Source organism: Marmota marmota, unplaced genomic scaffold, assembly GCF_001458135.2.
Source record: "Marmota marmota marmota unplaced genomic scaffold, marMar, whole genome shotgun sequence".
In the NCBI taxonomy this organism is placed as follows: Eukaryota; Metazoa; Chordata; class Mammalia; order Rodentia; family Sciuridae; genus Marmota; species Marmota marmota.
The window spans coordinates 27,185,285-27,205,589 of NW_026000016.1; the positions used below are offsets into that span (position 1 = coordinate 27,185,285).

Here is a 20,305-nt window from a genome sequence, read left to right on the forward strand (position 1 = left end):
TGTTGGCAGCAGGTCCACCCTGGCCCCTGGAGCCCTACCTCCACTAGTTTGTTCTGCATGCCAGTGTGGCCAGCTCACAAGGCCATGGCGAACTTGCGGTTTTTCTGTTCCTGCTTGTCCGTCTGAGACATATGTATCCCACGGGAATGCCTTGACCTTTTCTGGTCTGATGGACTTATTGTTAAGGGAGGTTTCGGTACCTGACAATAATAGATGTTGAAACTAAATTTCTCCCCCCTCCCTCCTGCTTTTGGGTAGTTTTCCACTTCTGCTACTTGGGGTATAAAAAAGGTGTGTTAACAATAAAGATTATTGACTCCTGGATGAAGAACCTTGGTGTCCTGTGTGTCTTTTAACCTCGCCGTCCCTCGCCGGACTCGGCTCCCTTGGCCGGACGCGGCAAAAAGTAACAACAAAAAGCATGTGTGGGATCAGTATGTGGGCCCAGTTTATAGAATTACCCCTTCACCTCATGTTCCCACCACTCTCGTCTGTCACTAATCTCATAGGCATGATGGATGAAATCATCAGCCACTGATGACTGAACTCAACCTCTAGACCCTCTCCCTTTCATCAAGTTCAAGGCAGCACCTGAAAGTCCCATCCCTTTAATCATGGTTTGGCTTTTCAGGTGACCAACCCCATCCTAAAGCTATCTAGGCACCTTCTACTCCCCTCAAGAGTTGCTTCCTTACCATAAACTCAGGTACGATTGGGAGGGGCTCATTGTGAATAACAAAAGATGTTCATCTCACTCCTCTCACTCAACAAATTCCAAGAATCAGGAGCTCTGTGCCAGCAACCAGAGACAAAGACCAAATACATATTTCCCACTGTACCATACAGCTGAACTGACTCAAAGATTGTTTCTCCACTTCTAAGGCATACAAGCAAACGAGTGTTCTTTAACGTCCTAATCCAAAATTTGATCACTCTCCCTATAAAAATACCCAATGGCATTTTTTCCTGCACTTGGATCCAGTTCCTAGCAAATCTTTAGTACGCCCCACACAACACAGCATACCCTGAGGGCTCGTTTCTCCTGAGCTCTGGGAAGAGTGATGTCTCATCTCAGACATCATCAGTACTGCAATGCCTCAGTCCCCCTTGATGAAGAGACACTGGCAGACAGACACACTGAGTTCACTTCTATAATCTTTTTGTTTTGTTTTTTTTTAAGAGAGAGAGAAAGAGAGAGAGAGAATTTCAATATTTATTTTTCAGTTTTCGGCGGACACAACATCTTTATTTGTATGTGGTACTGAGGATCGAACCCCGGGCCGCACGCATGCCAGGCGAGCGCACTACCGCTTGAGCCACATCCCCAGCCCCACTTCTATAATCTTAATATCTATCTCAGAGCTCAGCACCTAGGAAGTTCTTTCTGCAAACATGAATGTTTCAGAACTTTGACACTGATAGTATGAACTTGCAGGATATGAGTTTTCTCAGATGAAGTAAAACTAGCATTTACATGACTAGATTTCTAGTTTTCTCAGATGAAGTAAAACTAGCATTTACATGACTAGCTTTACCAACTTAACTGAGACATTACTTTCCAGTTACCAAATTATAATCTTTTAAAGATTACAGATTGCTGGCAATGGTACAATGAAGAGGCTCAGTTTGTGGGAAGGCAAACTGGTAGAAGGTTTCTGGAAAGTAACCTGGTGATACACATGCAGAATCTTTAAAACGCTGATTTAGTATTTTTTAAGAATAAATTTAGAAATGTAGAAGAAGACTGTTTTACAAAACATTAATTATGTAAGAGAAAATGGAATACTGTCTACAGGCTCAATAACAAGGGAATAGTTAAGTAAGTTATTGCAGAATCATATGATGCACTAATAGGAAGCTCTAAAGCCATTGCTAGTGACTAATTTGCAAAGCAGAATGTTTGCCATATACCATTAAGTGAAATGATGGGGGGTTGGGGATGAAGCTCTGTGGTAGAGAACTTGCCAGAATGTGCAAGGTCCTGGTTTCAACCCCAGCACCACAATAAATAAATAAATAATGTGAAAATGGTGGAGTTAAAGATTCTCCACAAAATATTATACCCATGATATTGGAAACACAACACAATGTACTCTTACGTCACCTTTGATAGTAAAATGTGATAGATTTTTTTTTTTTTACTTTCATTAAACTTCACTTAATTTTTCAAATTACATACAGAAAATACAGAGGTTATATTACTAGGTTCTTTTGGTTTTTTGTGCAGTACTAGGGATGGAACCCAAGGCCTTGTGCATGCTAGGCAAGGGCTCTCTCATTGAGTTTCACTCCCATCCAGGATGTGTTACTTTAAAAATTACTTTTATACTAAAAATAAAAACAAAATAAAAAAAAAAAAAAAAACCTAACTTTATCCAAAAAAGTTTCTTGAGTTGAGTCATTAAAAAGCTTTCCAGAGCCCTGATTCCCTGAGGCTTTCTTGCAACCTCAGGTGTGAACAGCGCAGTGTAGAGAAGCAGTATATTTTATCCTTAAATTACAAGTATCCTCATGTTACACAATAGCAGGCATATGCACCTACTTTAGAAACACAAGAGGCATATTTCTAATTTTGCACCTGACTTGCAATTTCCTAATTTTATAATATTGCCCTGAAATGCATAACAAATTGCCAGGAGAAGTTTGTTGTTTGGGATACTCGGACCTGGAAAATCTTGGGGAAAGGACAGGTTAACAACCTAAGACTTTTTTTTTAAAAGCTAGCTGACTTCTGTTCCTGGAACACCACTTGCTTTTAGGAACACCAGTATCAGTAGGCTACACAAAGGAAAGAAGACATGGCTGTTGATCTCTAATGTGTCTGCACTGATTTGGACACTTTGTGAAGCCGATGTGGTTGTACATGTACCACTCACATACCAAGGGAAGTTAAAACCATGAGAATTATGGTGCCCAAATGGACAAAAGACATCCTAGTCCCCCCTTGGGGCTTGGCTCCTGATTGTCAGAGATGCTAAGGGACCCCACTCTGCAACAGCAGGCCCGGTGGGAGCGGGGTGGGGGGGGGGAGGGCAGGCTGCCAACCCAGTTTGCAAACAGCGGCAACCTGGGATGCACTGGCTGCTCTTTCACACCTTTGGTCCAGGCCACGAGTCACAGCACTCCAGAGGGCAGGGATGGAAAGATGTGGGTGGTAAGGTTCCCACGAGATGACTCCTACCCACTTCTACTCTTCCATCTCTATGACAACATCTGTATTTGATGGACTTGTCTCTTGGGTAACATGGTAAAGCAAGTGACTATTCCTCAATTGTGATTTATGAACATGTGTTCTTGTACGATACTGCTCAAAAGGAATACCCATGTACGATCGTCATCAAAGACTTAGGGTCTCCTCAACCAGAGATAACAACATTTAGAGATGGGTGAGTTGTGATCAATTCAAAAAGCAAATCCTTGCCTCTGATTCAGTTCAACAGGTCTCACATAAAATCCCTGTTCGCACAGGGTCAGGGGTAAACTAGAAAAGGTATTGTGAAAGAAATTCTGAGAAATGGTTCTTAAGCAATTTGAGGATTAAATGAGTTCATTTACAAAAAAGCTGGAACATAGCTCGGTCAGCCCCCTCGGGTATTCTCGGGTTCACTCAACTGCAGATCAAAAGTATCTGGGAAAAAGACTGCACCTGTACTGAACATGGATAGATTCTTCTGTCATTATTCCTGAAGCAATACAGTATAATAACTATTTGCATAGCACGTACATTGCATTAGGTATGGTAAGTAATCTATAAATGATTTAAAGTGTTCAGAAAGATGGACACACACATGCACATACTAACAGAGAGAAGAAAATGCCCAAGGAATTATACAATTCCAGGACTGCAAAGAACCTTTAAAATCTTTTGGAGGAACCTGCTAACTTTTAAGATCAAAAAGTATTGCTCAGGGAGGTTAAAAACAAACTCACCAGGGAAGAACCACCCTGGTTTCAGGCACAAATGTAGCTCCTTACTGATTGCAGTCTTGTTCCAAGTGTGACTGAATCAAAGTCCGTTTACTCGCCACTCAAAAAAAGAGCCCCATGAATGGAGGACACTTTTTGGAACAAATAAAAAGATTTATTCAGTAAGCCAGTAAGTCTGGGGAGATGGTGGATCAGCTTGCAGAAAGACTATCTTAGCCCAGGTTAAACTCCTTGTATCTTTAGGAGGAAATGACTAAGGAAATCTGGTGGCTGGTAATCTGTTGATCTGTATCAGTCTTGAGTAGGGAGGGGAGAAGTGTAGAAGTTTTGGGTAAATCAACCTTGTGCTGCTAGTTTAAATGATTAATCAGGGCTGGTTGCTCAGGGTGACATGGGCTTTTCCAGCAAAAGACAACCATCAGTGTGGCTACACCAAGAAAACCCTAGGAATGCAGTTTTCATGCTAGAATCACCTGGGAGCTTTAAAAGCTCCTTCTGCCCAGGTTACACCTCAGACAGAAGTATCAGCCTTGCTTAAGGCTCCCAGGTGGTCCAGTGCACAGCCAGCATGAGATCCGCTGGCCAGGGACCTCTGTGCATCTCTTCTTACTTCATCTTTCACTCAGTATCCTGGTCATGGGCTTCCCTTTACTCAAGTGGGGGAGAGCCCCCCATAAGCAGCCTCTTCTCTTCTTGATAGAAAAGGGGCTTGACATGCCTCAGCTCCTTCTTTCCCAGCACCTAAGAGTCACTCTGGCAAATATTTCAAGTTACTGAGATGTAAACCAAAAAGAAAACATCGGAGATCTTCTAAAGTAAAGGAATTCTGTCAACAAATTCTTAAGGAATCCTTGATCCCTGACCCTTTTTTTATCATTTTGGCTTCTAACAGTATGGAGATTCCTCAGAAAACTAGGAATGAAACCACCATTTCACCCAGTTATCCCACTCCTTGGCATATACTCAAAAGACTTAAAATCAGCATAGTTTTGTGATACAGTCATATCAATGTTTATAGCAGCTCAATTCACAATAGCTAAGTTATGGAACCAACCTAGGTGCCCTTCAACAGATGAATGAATCAAGAAAATGTGGTATATATACATAATGGAATATTACTTAGCCATAAAGAAGAGTGAAGATTATGGTATTTGCTGGTAAATGGATGGAACTGGAGACTATCATGCTAAGTAAAATTAGTCAATCCCAAAAACCAAAGGCCAAATGTTCTCTCCAATATGCTGACTCACAATAGATAGGATGGGGGGGAGGGAGAAGGGGAGTTTTACCAGATTGGACAGGGCAGAGTCAGGGGAAGGGAAGAGGAATGGAAATGGGAAGGACAATAGAATGAATCAGACATGATTTTCCTATATTAATATATGAATACATAACGAGTATAACTCTACATCATGTACATCCCCAAAAATGGGAAGTTATACTCCATGTATATATGACATGTCAAAATACATTTTACTGTCATGTATAACTAAAAAAGAACAAATAAAAAAATTAAAAGAAAAAAAAAGACATTGTGTTTTGGTGACCTCAGGAAAAACAAACAAACAAACAAAATGCTACCTGCCTAATTAACAATGGAGCATCTTCCAATGTGACCTATAGTGAAAATTACATTTTACATTGTTTCCTAATCCTCTCTCTCATCCACACACAGCATATAACAAACAAAAGTTGTGCTAAATAGCTCCTAATCCTTCTACATATTGTTTACTCTAATACCTTCTAATACTTTTACTATATTCTATTCCTTTTTTTTTTAAATATTGGTCTGGACCCACTAAAGTGGTACTATAACCCAATAATGAGTTGTGATTCAATCTGGAAAGGGTATCAAGAAGAATTAAATGAAATAATGCATACAAAGAGTTTGGCCCAGTGACTGCTACCTTGTTCAATAATGTGAGCCACAATGTTACTAGGGGTGCAGTGGGGCTAGCCTGTAATCCCAGCAACTCCAGAGGCTGAGGCAGAAGGATTGCAAGTTCAAGGTTGGCCTAAGCAACTTAGTGAGACTGTCTCAAAATAAAAAGGACTGGGAATGTAGTTCAATGATAAAGTGCTCCTGAGTTTAATCCCTAGTACCAAAAAAAAAAAAAAAACTCAAAAAGTATTTATATATACATATTATATATTACATATAGTTATTATTATTATTATTAATACCTCAAATCCCTGAAGCCAGGTAGAAATAACTGTTCTTTTACCAGGAAAAAAGTGTCATCCAAGCAGCCAAATAAAACCTCAATTAGTTCCATCTCAGGTCATCAGGAACTAAAAAAATCTGGTAAATGATGATTTGCCAAAATTCTGTATTTCACCAGTTAGAAAGGATAGGGCTGGGAAGAGCCAATTCACACAGCCAGTGAGTGGCAGAGCTGGGATTCAAACCAAAACTGCCTGACTTCAAAAGCAGTTTTAGAACAGAAGCAGATTTTCTCTAGAAGTTTCTTTTTAAAAAATATTTATTTATTTACTTACTTACTTTTTGGTACTGGGGGTTGAACCCAGGGGCACTTAACCACTGAGCCACGCCCCCAGCACTTTTTAATATTTTATTTAAAGACAAGGCCTTGCTGAGTTGCTTGAGGCCTCACTAAGTTGCTGATCTTCCTGCCTCAGCCTCCCAAGTCTCTGGATTACAGGCATTCGCCACAGTGCCTGGCTCTAGTTCTTTCGTGATGTGGAGCAAGGACTGACACAAACAAGGCATCCCATAGAAAATGTCAAGTCCAGCTCAGGAGGACAGTGAACAAAGTTCAAGAAACAGTGACCCCCACAATGGTCAACCACAGAGATAAGAAGTACTGGTCAATGTCTTTATTTCTAAACTTCATTGCTCTGCATTCCCAGAACTCAAACACACCACACTGGCCCAAGCCTTTTGAAATCTGCTGAATATTCTGAGTTACATGAAAAAAAAAAAAGTACTTTGGGCCACAAAGAGTAAATATTGCACAATACATTCTCCTATTGCTCTATATTTTTGTAATAATAATAATAATAATAATAATAACAATAAAATAACAATAGCCTGAATTTTTGCACCATGCTTAGGTTTGCTATTTTTTGGTATAAGTTGGTCTATTAAATATTTATGTGCATTATCATTTTCCATTAATATTTAATAGAGTACCACTCATTGAAAAGGTTATAGTTTTGTAATGGCACCAAGAAGACAGGTTAATGCATCAGGCTCTTAACTACAGGGCTTCCTAATTTAAGGCAGAATAAATCAGCAATATAGCATCATTTCATACTAAGGAGTTTTTTTTTTTCTTTAATGTGCATAACCAGAGGACTTTCCAGAAAATTAAAATATTTACCATTTCTGTTAGCCAATCCCAATGCAGGAATAAAAGAAGGAACTTGAGAGTACATTTTGTCATTTTTTAAAAAAGACTCTACCCATTCAGATTGCCTGAAAACAGGATTACGGTTTCATTAGCCTTAAATTAAGTTTAAGGTACAGTACAGCAAAAATTCTTCAGCCAGGGATGAAAGCAACTTTCTAATTTTCTTGACTCAAGATCTCAACCCAAAATTAATACCAAAACAATTTACCCTTCAGTGGAGACAATTCAAGAAAAAGCATGCTCCCTAAAAGAAAGTTTCTCAGAAAATATTGGATAAACTTAAAGAGCTCTAAGAAGGAACTTTTGCTTCATGAACTAATTTCTTTATGACTCCCTTCTTTCTTTCTTTCTTTTTTTTTGTACCAGGGATTGAACCCTAGGATGCTTAACCACTGAGACATATCCCCAGTCCTTTTAAATCTTTTTAATCTTTTATTTAAAGACAGGGTGTTGCTGAGTTGCTTGGGGCATCATTAAGCTGCTAAGGCTGGCTTTGAACTTGTGATCCTCCTGCCTCAGCCTCCAGAGCCACAGGGATTACAGGTGTGTGCCAGGCACCCATCTTCTATTCTTAGATACACTCTACTAGTCATTTTCCCAGAATTAAATGAGGCTTGATGTTCCTTTTGTTCTTAAAGCGTCCCCCAGATTGTATACAGCTCAGGTTTCATCTAACCTGGATTTACTATTGGGGGAGAAAGAAAGAGAGCTGAGTGACTGAGTCCCTTGGGGCCTCTTCCCCTCCAACATCCTCCACAGCCTCCTCATTTCTTACCTTCACTATTCCTACATCTCCTCACTCAGTGCCTCTCCAGGTACCCCCAGCAGGAAATTCATCTGGCCTGGTGCTGCCAATGAAGAATCACAGACCTTACCTTGATGCTGCTATAGGTTTCAGGTAAGGCCTGCTAAGATGCATTTTAGAAAAGAGACCACCTGGTGATTGACCATGGCGTCGGCCTATCTGCCTCAGGCTTTCCTCCTTTCAATGCACTTGCCAGAGTAATTGCGCCTGGCACACTGTAGGCATTCAGCAGATATTTGTTGGAGGAATGCCAATCATAACTTCCTTGTTCAGAATCATTACCAGCTCCTCTATATTCACAGTTTAAAATCCATGTTCCTTGGTGTGGTACCAGTCCCCCACCCAGCCTCCTCCTGTTTCTCTTTCCCTCCGGTACTCCTGTGATTCTGAGATACTCCATGGCACCTCTTTGATTATGGCCTCTCCTGCATAGGGCTTCCAACTAGGTGCTTCCTTTACCCACAAAGACCTTCCAACTTCTCCGGCCTAAACCACAGAAGACCCAAATACACAGATGCATAGCACTGCTCCTGGTGGCTTGATCTGTCACCTCCGCACTCCCATACCTCCCTTCCTCAGGCAGATTTAAGCATTTTCCACTTCTAGGCATCCCTGGTACATTGAAAGTGTGTACACTAAGACATTTCTCATGCTGGGCTGTCATTTCTCATGGCTGTGTCTATCATACTGGAACATCCTGAAGGGCAAGAGCCCCATCTTTTCATCTCTATATTCAGGGATCCTAGAAACCATGCCTGGCCCATAATAGAGCATGAATTTGTTAAAATTTAACAATGTTGGGGTATAGTTCAGTGGTAGAGCACAAGCTTAGCACATACAAGGCCTTAGTTCAGCTCCCAACCAGCACTGCAAAATAAATAACTAGAGAGCAAATGACAAGATAAAAATCAATAAGCAGACAACTTCCATATGCACTGATATTTTTAAATTATCAAATAATAGAATAATGATCAAATATTTCTTGCACATATCTAAAGATTTGAACTAGGTTCTGCGAAAAGGTTTAACCTAAAGGACAATATTTGCCAACAAATGAGAGGAGGACATTGTATTCACACTAAAGGAAGTGCAGTCATCCACAGGAGCAAAGAATTGGGGTATTGGAGAGCTTTTCTTCTCAGAGTTAACAACTTGGGTCTCTACACTGGAATCACCGCCCCCCACACTGCAGAGTCTGACACTGCAAGTCTTGGTTCTAATGCCACTTACCTGTTGTACAAAGTTAAGTTATATAACATTTCAGAGCCTCTGTTTCCTTATAAAAAGGGGATAATAATACAGACCCCCTGCACAGGGTCGGCCTGAAGATCCAATAATTACATGAAGTGATTAATTTGTTCAGTTAATGATATCTGTCATTGTTACTTCCCATACTCAAAATGTCTAGCCTCCCCCTCCCATGCTTAATGTCTGACTGCTGATGGTTCCTAGGACCAAGCAACACCCAGTTAGGTGCATGTCCTGTGCAGATTACAGGATCACGATTGGCTTCTGATGCAGTTGTCCCTTTAAGGCCACAATGGGGTGTGCTTGAAGAGGGTGGAAATTTTTGCTGCCAGTTACATTATGAGAGCATGTGGGTGTTCTGGGAGAGAACTCAGGCCACAGCAAACAGTGTCTCCAAAAGCACTGTTCAAAGGCAGATTCCCTCTATCCTTCACTTTAGGGCCCAGGACTCAAATCTTTGAAAGCACTTCTGGGTGGTGCCGGAAAGTAGGAAATGGCTGGTTTCTTTATCTTTATTTCCCTTTAGTTATCCCTGAGCTGTGATTATATATTCCAGCCTCAGAATTGCTATGATTTGGAGTCTTCTATGCCCTGGAGCCAATGTATTAAAGGGTGAGCAGCGCCCCCTTGAGGCCAGGGAGCTGATGGCAGTAGAAATAAGTGAGCAACTCCACAAAGTTGGTGAACTGGAAGGAAGGAGAGTGCCCCCCACCGCCAGCCGTGGAGAACCTGAGTCAGTGCAGATCCCTAGGCATATCCAAGCACAAGTCAGCAGGTCACTTACCTCCTCAAAAGCATCACAGCCTGTCACGACAATATTTGGCCTGAAGTACTCCATTTTCACTTTCTTCTCCAGTCTGGTATTCAAATCTTCCAGGGAGGCTTCTGAGAGGATCAGGATCGGACTGCAGTCTGGATAAGCCACCTGTCCAAGATCACAACACAATCAGACCTCTCGATACCATGAAGTTGCTTAGACCAACCACAAAGCTAAGCCAAGTCCAGAATCAAAACCATTCAAGTGTAGAAGAGGGGAGTGGTATTCAGGAGGCAGAGGTGACTGTGGGCTTAGAAACTAGCCAGGTTCAGCACTGAAACATGGTTCCTATCCACACACAGTGACAGGGCAGCAGCCTGGACTGGCTCCTGGCTAAAATTACTTTCCAGACTTCCTCTCCCATGTTCCTCACCCCTGTCCCCAGCAGCAGCCCTTCCCACTTCCTCATCAGACGAGAAACATCTGCTGCCAATCAGCTACCCTCTAGTAAGAATTAGTTCAACAACACCCATTCACTCAGGATGCGTTCATTAAGCACCTATGGGGAGCAGGCACTCTTCTAGATGGGGAAATAGCAGTGAACAAAACAGATAAAACCCCCTACCCTCAAAGAACTTGTAGTTCCATGGCTACAGGGAGCAACTTCCCAGGGTACTTGCATCTTAAGCACTGGTTCACTGGCCTTGGTCAAAGTCCTTGGTCTTTGGACCATGGCTGATACAGAGGCAGTTTTCCTTGGGAGGAAGTCCCTTCCTAGCCCCTGAAATAACCATGCTGCACAACGGGAAGCCTGCAGAAAGCCTGCTTCTGCTATTTCAGGAAACTTGGATTTAGTCCCAACCCTTTCACTTTTGCTTCTCTGGTTTTCTCCTAAGTCTCCATCTACCTGGAAGTCACCTCCGGCTCTGCCCCCAGCAACATCTCCTGTGTTCTGTCCTCCGTGCATGTTGACACAGCTCTCATTCCACTTTCCTCTCTATCCTTGGTATCTCTACCCAGGTTGTACCTTTAGGACCACCCGCCTGACCACTGCCATGGTTTCCTAACTGGGGCCACCAGAGAGGTGGCCATTTCCAATCGTGGGCTAGGAAGAGAGCTAGAAAGAGAAGTGTGGTTGTTGGACATGAAGGGGATCTGTGAGCTCACCTGGTAATTCTGTACAAAAGGGAAAATTTTCTTTGATGCTCTTCCCTTCATGCTTGTTTCAAATTGAACCAACCTGTAGGATTCCGTTTTCAAATAGTTGGTGAACCACTGAGCGACCTCATCACCACAGTCTCTGCCTTTAATGTCAAGGCCAAATAGCCTAAAAAGGTCACAAGAACACAGGATGATTTTCTTTAGTGTGTGTGTGTGTGTAGTGCTGGGGATTGAACCCAGGACCTTGTACATGTGAGGCAAGCACTCTACCAACTGAGCTATATCCCCAGCCCCACAGGGTGACTTTCTTACATGAATGCACTTGTACAATGCAGAGTAGCGATGGCTATCGAATGGACCTTAGGCCAAATCTAGGCGGCAGCAGAACCCAGTTGGGGAGGGTGTAGAATGTGCTCTGGGAAGAGCTCCCAAATCCTAATGTGCATACAAAACATCCCGATCTCCTTTCCACCCAGGGTTTGTGCTTCCCTAGAGTGCTGTCTGTGCAATGAAGTGGAGATCCTTGAAGAAAAAAGTTGCTTACTGTCAGTGACAAGAGTCAGTCTGCCAGGTCACCAACAGATCCATCACTCAACCCATTAAACATTGACCCACAAACTTTTAACTCTGAGTTGCAATGGCTTTTCTCCTCCGTGAATTTATTTGGCTCAAAGCATGTCATTTGTGGAAGTGTTTCCCCTGCCTGCACACAGGCACTAAAAGCAAAAGCCTGGGCGGCAGGTGGGCTCACATCCCAGCGCCTGTCTTTGTGTGACAGTGATAGAAGTGTTAGTTTCCTAATTTGTAAAGCAGAATTGATGATATTCCCCTCAAAGATTTGCTTAAGATAATTAAGCGAAATACTGTGTTCAGCAAACTAGTGCCTCAGACTTTTTGAAACATTGGGGAAATACAATGGATGGATTTCAGCTCAGAAGTTCTGTTTGAAAATCGTAAGATTAGGGCCCAGGGAATAACCTGAGTCTCTCCCCTGAGCCCTGGCACCTTTGCACAACACCCATTCCCACACACTTACAAAGCTCGGTTTAGGGGCTGGAGGTGTAGCTCAGTAATAGAGCCTGGATTCCCCTCCTAAAGGAAGGAAGGAACGGAGGGAGGGAGTGAGGGAGGGAGGGAAGGAAGGGAGAGGAAGAAAGGAAGAAAAGGGAGAGGGAGGGAAGGAGAACAGGCACGCAGACATGCTCAGCTGGTTACCAAGGTGTCCACGACATATCATGACAGACATTTAAGTCTCCAGAACTTCACATCAAAGGAACTTGACAGTCCATCCGAGGTCCCCAGACCAAATGGAAGCCAAGGCCTAAGGTCTCTGGCCAGAGATGAAAATCCCCACCACCACCTCCTGCCAAAGGTACCTCAGTGTGGACTGCAGACCTCAGAGGCTACACTCACCTTGGAAAGCTCCACATCTCTATCATCCAGCACCAAGACACAGTTGGCAAAATCTCCAGTAACCCCTTGTCTGCTTGGCTGGGGGGCCTGACAATTCTAAATAAAGGTGCATCCAACTTAAATGAAAGGAGACAAGCTCTGCACATGAGCACCTGTATCCTTTGTATTTGAATTAATAATGCTTTCTATTCTCTGTATTTTTGATGCTTTGACATCTGGGGGCCTTGCTGATGTTAAAGGGACTGTCCCTCCCTGGGCCAGCCAATTAGTAGGCTAATTACCTATGTTATAGTTTGGATATAAGATATCCCCCACCAGAAAGCTCATGTCAGTCCAAGCAGGGATGTCTAAAGGTGAAATGATTAGATGGGAGCTGTAACCATATCAGTGGATTAATCCATTTGATGTCCTAATAATTTTAATGGACTACTAGGCAGGTGGGGTATGGCTGGAGGAAGTAGGGCTCTAGGAAAGTATCCTTGGGAATCATATCTTGCCCCCTGGCTGGCTCGCTCGCACTCTCTCTCTCTCTCTCCCTCTCTCTCCTGCCAGGAGCTGCAGCTTTCTAACAACATGATGTTCTGCCTCACCTCAGGGTCCAAATCAATGGAATCAGTCAGGTATCGACCTAGACCTCTGAAACCATGAGCCCCAAATAAACTTTTCCTCCCCTAAGTTGTCCTTGACATGTATTTTGGCGACAACTACAAAAAGCAGACTAACACAGCCTGCAAATATGACTTTTATATGAATGCCAAACCTACCCAGGGCCTATACCTCAACCACCTCCTGTATTGAGTTCTTACCCTTAGACCACTATTGCCCTGCCCTAATTGCCCCAGGGGCAAGTACCAAATACTCTAGAAACAACTTCTGTATCCCAGAGCCTGCTGAAATTGTTCAAACCGGCAAATCCTAAGCCTGCAAACCCTGTCTTGCAGAAACTACAATAAAGGCTCTTGTTAGTATTTACCCCTTGCTCCATCTGCCCCCTGATCAACCCTGGTGGTTTCGTATATGGCCCTTGTGGTAGACTGTACCTTCTCTACAGATCCATTAGCATAAGCAGTTTCTTTATTTGTGATAGTCATTTTTGTGTCTGTGTATCTGGATATACCCAATTAAAACTAGTACTGGGTACCCTTAAAATAATACCCTGTAGTGCCTACTTGCACTTGAGCACTTTCTGATCCCAAGCCAGAATACGCTTCTCATATTAAACATTTCCTTTTCTAATTCCATCATCTACTGTACAAACTAGCAAACACAAGCAGGAGACTCAAGAAAAATCAGGTCTGTTGCAGTACCCAGATGTCCCCAAGGAGTCACCTGCAGTCATGGAGTGGGTTTGAAGAAGGTTGCTTGACAGGCAAAACCAGCTGTTCCATGTCGGGAGCCTTGAGGATCAGGCTGTTGTTCTCATAAGTGATGGAGACCAGCACAAGACGAGGCTCCTGCCGGGCAGTGATCATGTGTCCATCTTCCTTAATCACCAGCCAAAACCTTTAGAGAAGCAAATGAGAACAGACTCAGAAAACTCCCCTCCACCCTCTCAAGAGTTTGCCTTTAGCTTTTTAGTCCCTCAAAACCTTCCATCTTTCCTGACTGGGGATCCAACAAATATTTCATAGACAATTATTACCTAGGTCCAAATTCTTTGGGTCTAAACATTGCTGTTCCCAAAAGGAGCTGGTTGCTTATCTGGGGGAGAGCCCGAGCCGCCCAGTCAGGGATACCTTTATCTACAGGATAGCTAGATTTGGATTGCACCCCATGAATGATCACTCCCAGGGGAAAAAAGTTTCAAAATCACCATCTGCAGAGAAGTGGCGTAGGTGAGGAACTCCGTGGGCGTGGATGAGTGGGAAGCAAATGAAAGCAAGAGGCTTTGCAGGTGTGAGCAGGATGGAAGGACAGCTCCTTTCTTCCAGAATGAGGGGCAGCTCCCTCCCCCAGAATATTCCAAAATATGACTGGAGCCAAATGGGACTGTCTGAGGTTACTCTATGGGGACTCCTACCTCAGCACACACGGGGGGCTCTGTCCCTGCCCTTTCCAGTCTTACATCAGGAACCTCCCTATCAGCACAGTCCTTCCAGATTTCAACTAAACTGTCCCTGTAATGAAGCCAGCAGACAACGGCAGTAGCCCATGCCCTCCCCCCACCACCAACTGGCATGCATGATGGTGTAAGAGTATAGCAGTGGAAAGGCACACTAGAAATTGGCTTGACTGCTCTCTTCTCAAGATCTGGCGATATTGGGCAGTAGGTCCCCATGCTTCGGAGGAGGCCACCTTTCTTTCTAGATGTCTTTGGTTCCCAGGGTTCTCTGATCTGCTCAGACCTGGAGTGGGTTCTGAAACTCAGGGAATCCCTGCCTAACTCATAGTCCTTCCCTTGGGGCGGACCCCATTCCCTATTTCCAGTCTTATCCATAGGTGCAGAGACCTGGATCACCCTGTGCTGTGTTTCTCAGATTTCATGTGGTTGGAAACTTAATCCTCAAATTCCAGTGGTAATGGTATTCGGAGATGAGACCTTTGGGAAATAATTGAATGAATCCATTCATAGACTAATGGGTTATCAAGGGAGTAGTTTTGCTCTAAAAGTGAGCTCTTTCTGGCATGCATGTGATACCCTCTGCCATGTTATGATGCATCAAGAAGCCCTCACTAGATGCCAGCACCATGCTCCTGGATTTCCCAGCCTCTAGGACCAAAATAAACCTTTATTATCTATAAACTGCCCAATCTCAGATATTTTGTTTTAGCAATAGAAAATGGACTAAGACACTCTGCTTTGGTTAAACTCCCCAAAGCCTATACCATGGCTTCCAACATGCCCCATACTCAGACAAGACTACCTCTGAGATCTTCACACAACCAGACAGGTGTCTAAACACGAATGACACTCTGTTTACACATCATTTCTGACAGTCAGTTCCTCCCTGGTTTTTTCATCTCCCATCTAACCCTTACAACCTTAGACCTTCACAGTGGCTTACGACCCCACCCTTAGCTCCAGCCCGTTGTATAATAACATGGGAGTCAATTGCTGGAATTAACAGTGAGAAGTGGTAGCTCGAGGTTTTTAACTACAGTTACAAAGGCAAATGGCAACTTACAGTGAGTTCAATATTGGGACAGGACAAAGACAAGGATAAAAGGTAAAAGCTTGCCATCTGTAAAATTCCCCAACCACCTCATCACCCTGTCACCTGAGTAATGATATCCTTCACTTCCTACAGACAAATGATACCCAGGGAATGAATAATTAGCTCTGTTCCGGCCAGATCTGAAAGAAAGGGTAAGACTGGAGGATGGGTTTTATGACTGAGTTATTCAAACCTAGTTGGTAATACTAAAAGTCAGCACCTTAATTTTAAGGGTAAACCAACAACATGTGGTAGGGGGATGAGTGTAAAAGCCCAGAGCTCAGATTTCCCAAAAGAGCACAGTGTCTTGAGTAACCAACGGTTTCCCAAGCTACAAACTGGTCTGGGGAGCTAGAAGGACAGAGAGGAGGAAAACAGGAACAGAGATAAGTGATCAATTCACACATGAGTGGGGATTTACAAGGTCAGGGAACCAGGCCATGCCCTCCCAGCATCACAAAGCCAGCATTCAGCTGGGTAGCTTTAAACACCTCAAAGCTCAGGGTGGCTGCCAGGTTCAAGCACAATATTCCAAGAGCTTTGAACAAAATTCTTCTAGCAGTTTGCAGCAGAGAGCACTTAGAGGAAAATCTTAGCTTCAAACAGTTCCTAAAACACAGGTGCAGACTGGAATTAAATAAAAGAGGCCTGCATTCTAGGTATGTCTGTAGTTGTGTTACCTTATTCTCAAGTCCAGAGAACAGCAGCCATTGAGCAGAGATCTTTCTGGCAAGCCTGCTCTGAATATCAATTGCCCTTTGATAAATAAAGGGCACGGTCAGACCAACAAGTTCAACTTTTTAATTTTTTTTTTCCAAATGAGAAAACTGAAGCTCAGAGGTTAAATAACTTTGTCCAAGGTTTTCTGATCCTCTGTGAAATCCTGACACTTCTACCTACCACACTGGTTTCATAGAAAGAGCATGAATGCTGTACTCACACTAATCTGAGTTCAAATCCCTCTAGCACATATTGGGTTTATGATCTGGGGTGAGATACTCATCCTTCAGACACTGGTTCCTTCTTTGCAGGATGGGGATAGTGATATCTAGCCCACAAGAATGTTGACGTTTAAATCAGCTAATCTATGGGACTGAATTTAGCTCAGCATCTATTGCGTTATATATCATGGCCCTACTCTCCACCTCAATCTTCACCCCACCCCTGCTCAAGAATGTATCGCTCAAAACAAGTGAAAAGTAACCCAGTTCTACTTCTTTTAGGATGCCCACAGAAGCAGAAGCCAAGGATAGAAGCATGAGCAAAGGACACATACTTTCTTCTCATGGTAGCAACAGCCCTGCAAAGCAGTGTCAATAGGAAAATGACAGGAATTCTGATGGTCAGAGGAAGCACAAACAAGAACTGGAAATCTCTGAAATAACCTCAGTGTCTTAAGTGGGGAAGAAAGCAGCACATGCCCATTTTTTTCTGGATGTGCATTACGAGATTCTACTTCTCCCAGTTTGTTGGAGGATGCCCAGTACCACTGTGCCTGAAGTCTCTCTAGCAATAGGCAGACCTTTCTAATCCTTCATACTTGAATAAGCTTTAAGCATTTTCTCGCTCTTAATGGCCCCAGATAAGATCCTTCACAGTGTCAGAATCACCTGGTAGAAACTCTGCACATAAACTGACATCACCCTTGGCAACTCTCATTCATTTAGACTGGGAAGGGAATCTCAGGAAAGGGTAGTTTGAAAAAAAATATCTCCGGTATTAGAAATCTAGGATGAGAGTAGGGAACAGAATATTGCCCTTGAGTTAGGTGGTGTGTACACACAACACTTCTCTAAGAAAGTTGAAGTTTTCCAATACAGTAGGAGCCCACATTTCTTTAAGAGAATAGCAGTCCTCAAAGAACAGCGCATACATGTGTCCTGGCATGAACCTAGGGCAACAGATGGCCCTCTGCTAAAAAGTTCCTTGAATTATCTATTTGCAACCCTCCCCACCTCCACAGACACAGGACCATGGCTAAACCAACCCAGTTATCTTCATCCTAAAAATTAAATTTCTATGCATCACGCATTCCCTATGTAGGTAGGGAATTTGTCCAGAGTTTTTCACTGAGGATCACTCTGTCTCTGCCTCTGGGAGAAGAGGACACATTGCTATTCCCTTTGGTAACATAAAAATCAAAATGGCTGTAGATTGGGCAAAAGGAAAGCAAAAGTCCTTTTCTAAGTCTCAGACATTTACTAACAGGGGTAAATTGCTACATGGATATCATGTCAGGAAATACCCTGGCCACCAATTTTGCCTCTTTACCTGGACCTTTCAGTGAACTTACCAAACTTACAACCACTCTTATCTGCCTCAGCTTTTAATCACTGGACTTGATGAAAACCCAAGCCCACTTTCCTTCAGTGGAACACTGGTCTAGTCTCGCTAAGCCTGTTTTCCAATGTGCACATCTACTCTACATTCCCATAAAACTGTTTTCATTTTAACCTCGTTTATGATTTCTTGGTTTATACATTAGCAGCAAGTATACACCTGAGGCTAACTTCATACCTGCTACTCACAGTACTACCAGCTACTTCCTCTCCCCAGCAGAAGACTCCATTCTACTCATTACTCATTAAAACCTCAAGCCTCCCAAACATGATCCAGAGAACGGAAGTGGGAGTAACAAGCCCCCAAAAGGCCCACACCAGTGTCCCGGATCGACACTCAGTTCTGTTTTATTCCTATTTAGTGCCAACAGCATTTTGTTTTTCTGCTATAGTCCTATAGATAGAATCACAAACTTTGTGGGGCACAGTGACACCATCCCAGCTACTCAGAAGGCTGAGTGGGGAGAATCACAAGTTCAAGGCCAACCTGGGCAACTCAGAATAAAAAATATAAAGGTCTGGGTTTAATCTTCAATGGGGGAGGGGGACAGTCACAAACTTTACAGCTAGCAAAAAAATCACCAGGTCAGAGTCCTACTGCTCCAGAGGAAAGGTGCAACCTCTCATTCTCTCCTGGCAAGAGGCAGGAACTTGCCCTATCCACTTTACCAAAACTGAATCAGGCAAAAGTTTACAGCTAAAGATCAAAGGTTCAACAGACAGGGAAATTCAGGTGGTAGCTCTCTATTCTTAAATCAAGTGGCACACCCCTGTTCTCCTTCTATTAGCCCCTAGGCAGGTACTTTAATAGCAATCATAGAGTCACTCTGACTCAGTCTTTTTAGAATAAAAAGTTTACTCTTAAACTTTGCTCACTGTAACACTAATTTCTCCACCCCGGAGGTGTTCCCCACTGCTGTTGCAAAGCTTGCTGTTGCAAAGCATGATCTACGATTAAGCTTGCTCCGGACCCTGCCCGCCAGTACACGTGATGAGTTCTTCCTACACCAATATGTATGCCTTTCCCCCAATAAAAGGCCCTTGCTTTCTATGTCCTGCAGAAAACACGTGCTCCTTTTACCTTTGCCCTTGACCAAGGGGCAAAGCCATGACATTTGTTATGCTTCTGGACAGCACAAGGCCCCACCTCCCTCCACCTTCCCCGGTCCCGGTAAGGTGCAGCACAGGGGCTGGGGGTGGGGGGGATACCTGTCTCGCAGGTTGCCACAGCGCAGCCCCATGGTGGTGCACTCCGCCTCGTTCACCTGCACCCCCTTGCAGGACTTGATCGGGTAGATCGAGATCTGGGCCACGGTGCCCACCTGCTGCAGCCGCCGGCGCCGCCTGGGTCGTGCGTGACGCCAAGCGACGGTCCCCAGCGCCACCGCGGCCAGACTCAGGGCAGCGACCCCGAGCCACGAGGGCCGGGTCTGCGCGGGGAGGCCGAGACCAGCCAGCGCCGAGCCTGCGGCGCCCATGATCTGCGGTGGCGGGTACAGGCCTGGGTGATTGGGCCTGGAAGGGCGAGGAGGGGTTTAAGACTCAGGGAGGGTGGGGAGGAGCCAAAGATGGCTCAACCACCGGCCAGTCAAACTCCTGGACCCGACGCGGAGGACGACGGGGCAACCAGGCAGCGTGGCAGAGCCTGGGGTCCCCTGGGCGTCTCTGGGTGGCGCGGCTCCCAAAGCAATAGATGGATCCGCCCAGTTTCTCTGGATTGGTCACTTTCTCTTCACTTCCCACTCTTTGTCCGCTACAAGACGTCAGTCACGCAACGTCACCTTTCAAAGCCGGTGGCCTCTAATGGGAGCGCGCTTTAGTTGATCCAAAAGGCGGGTTGAAGAATGGAAGATTTTAAAACATTTGGGAAAAAACCTTTCCTGCCCGGTCGCTGTGAGAACTGCAGAACTTTCAGCAAATAACCTCTGCTTGTCGACTGGAGCAAACTCTGGCAAGACTTCTAGCAGCGCGCGAGCACACACACACACCAATTAAAATGTCTGCCTAAGAAAGCTCAAGGCTGCAAAAATTTACTTTGTTCTGGACAACACCTAACTGTGGGTCCCTGACCCTCTTTCTTAGAACATTTGCTAAAAGGGACTTGTAATTTTAAATCCTTCCCTTGG

The 20,305-nt window shown here is 44.0% G+C and overlaps 1 protein-coding gene across 3 annotated transcripts in view; it reads right to left on the minus strand.

Annotated features, from left to right (window-relative positions):
* Mtarc2 (mitochondrial amidoxime reducing component 2) overlaps positions 1–19,845 on the minus strand; it is a 41,352-nt gene extending 21,507 nt beyond the window's left edge. The window contains exons 1-5 of one of the 3 annotated variants that reach the window (XR_007349775.1): positions 19,389–19,844; positions 14,015–14,188; positions 11,279–11,438; positions 10,139–10,279; positions 3,931–4,058 (exon numbers count right to left, since the gene is read on the minus strand). Coding sequence is in view for 2 of the 3 variants with exons in the window: in XM_048809336.1 (XP_048665293.1) it covers positions 10,139–10,279; positions 11,279–11,438; positions 14,015–14,188; positions 19,389–19,657 (744 nt within the window). In the remaining variant the exon portion in view is untranslated. Of the gene's footprint in view, positions 1–3,930; positions 4,059–10,138; positions 10,280–11,278; positions 11,439–14,014; positions 14,189–19,388 lie in introns of all 3 variants that reach the window. The other 2 variants (XM_048809336.1, XM_015483622.2) reach the window with 2 other exon arrangements.
* Positions 19,846–20,305: the final 460 nt, after the last annotated feature.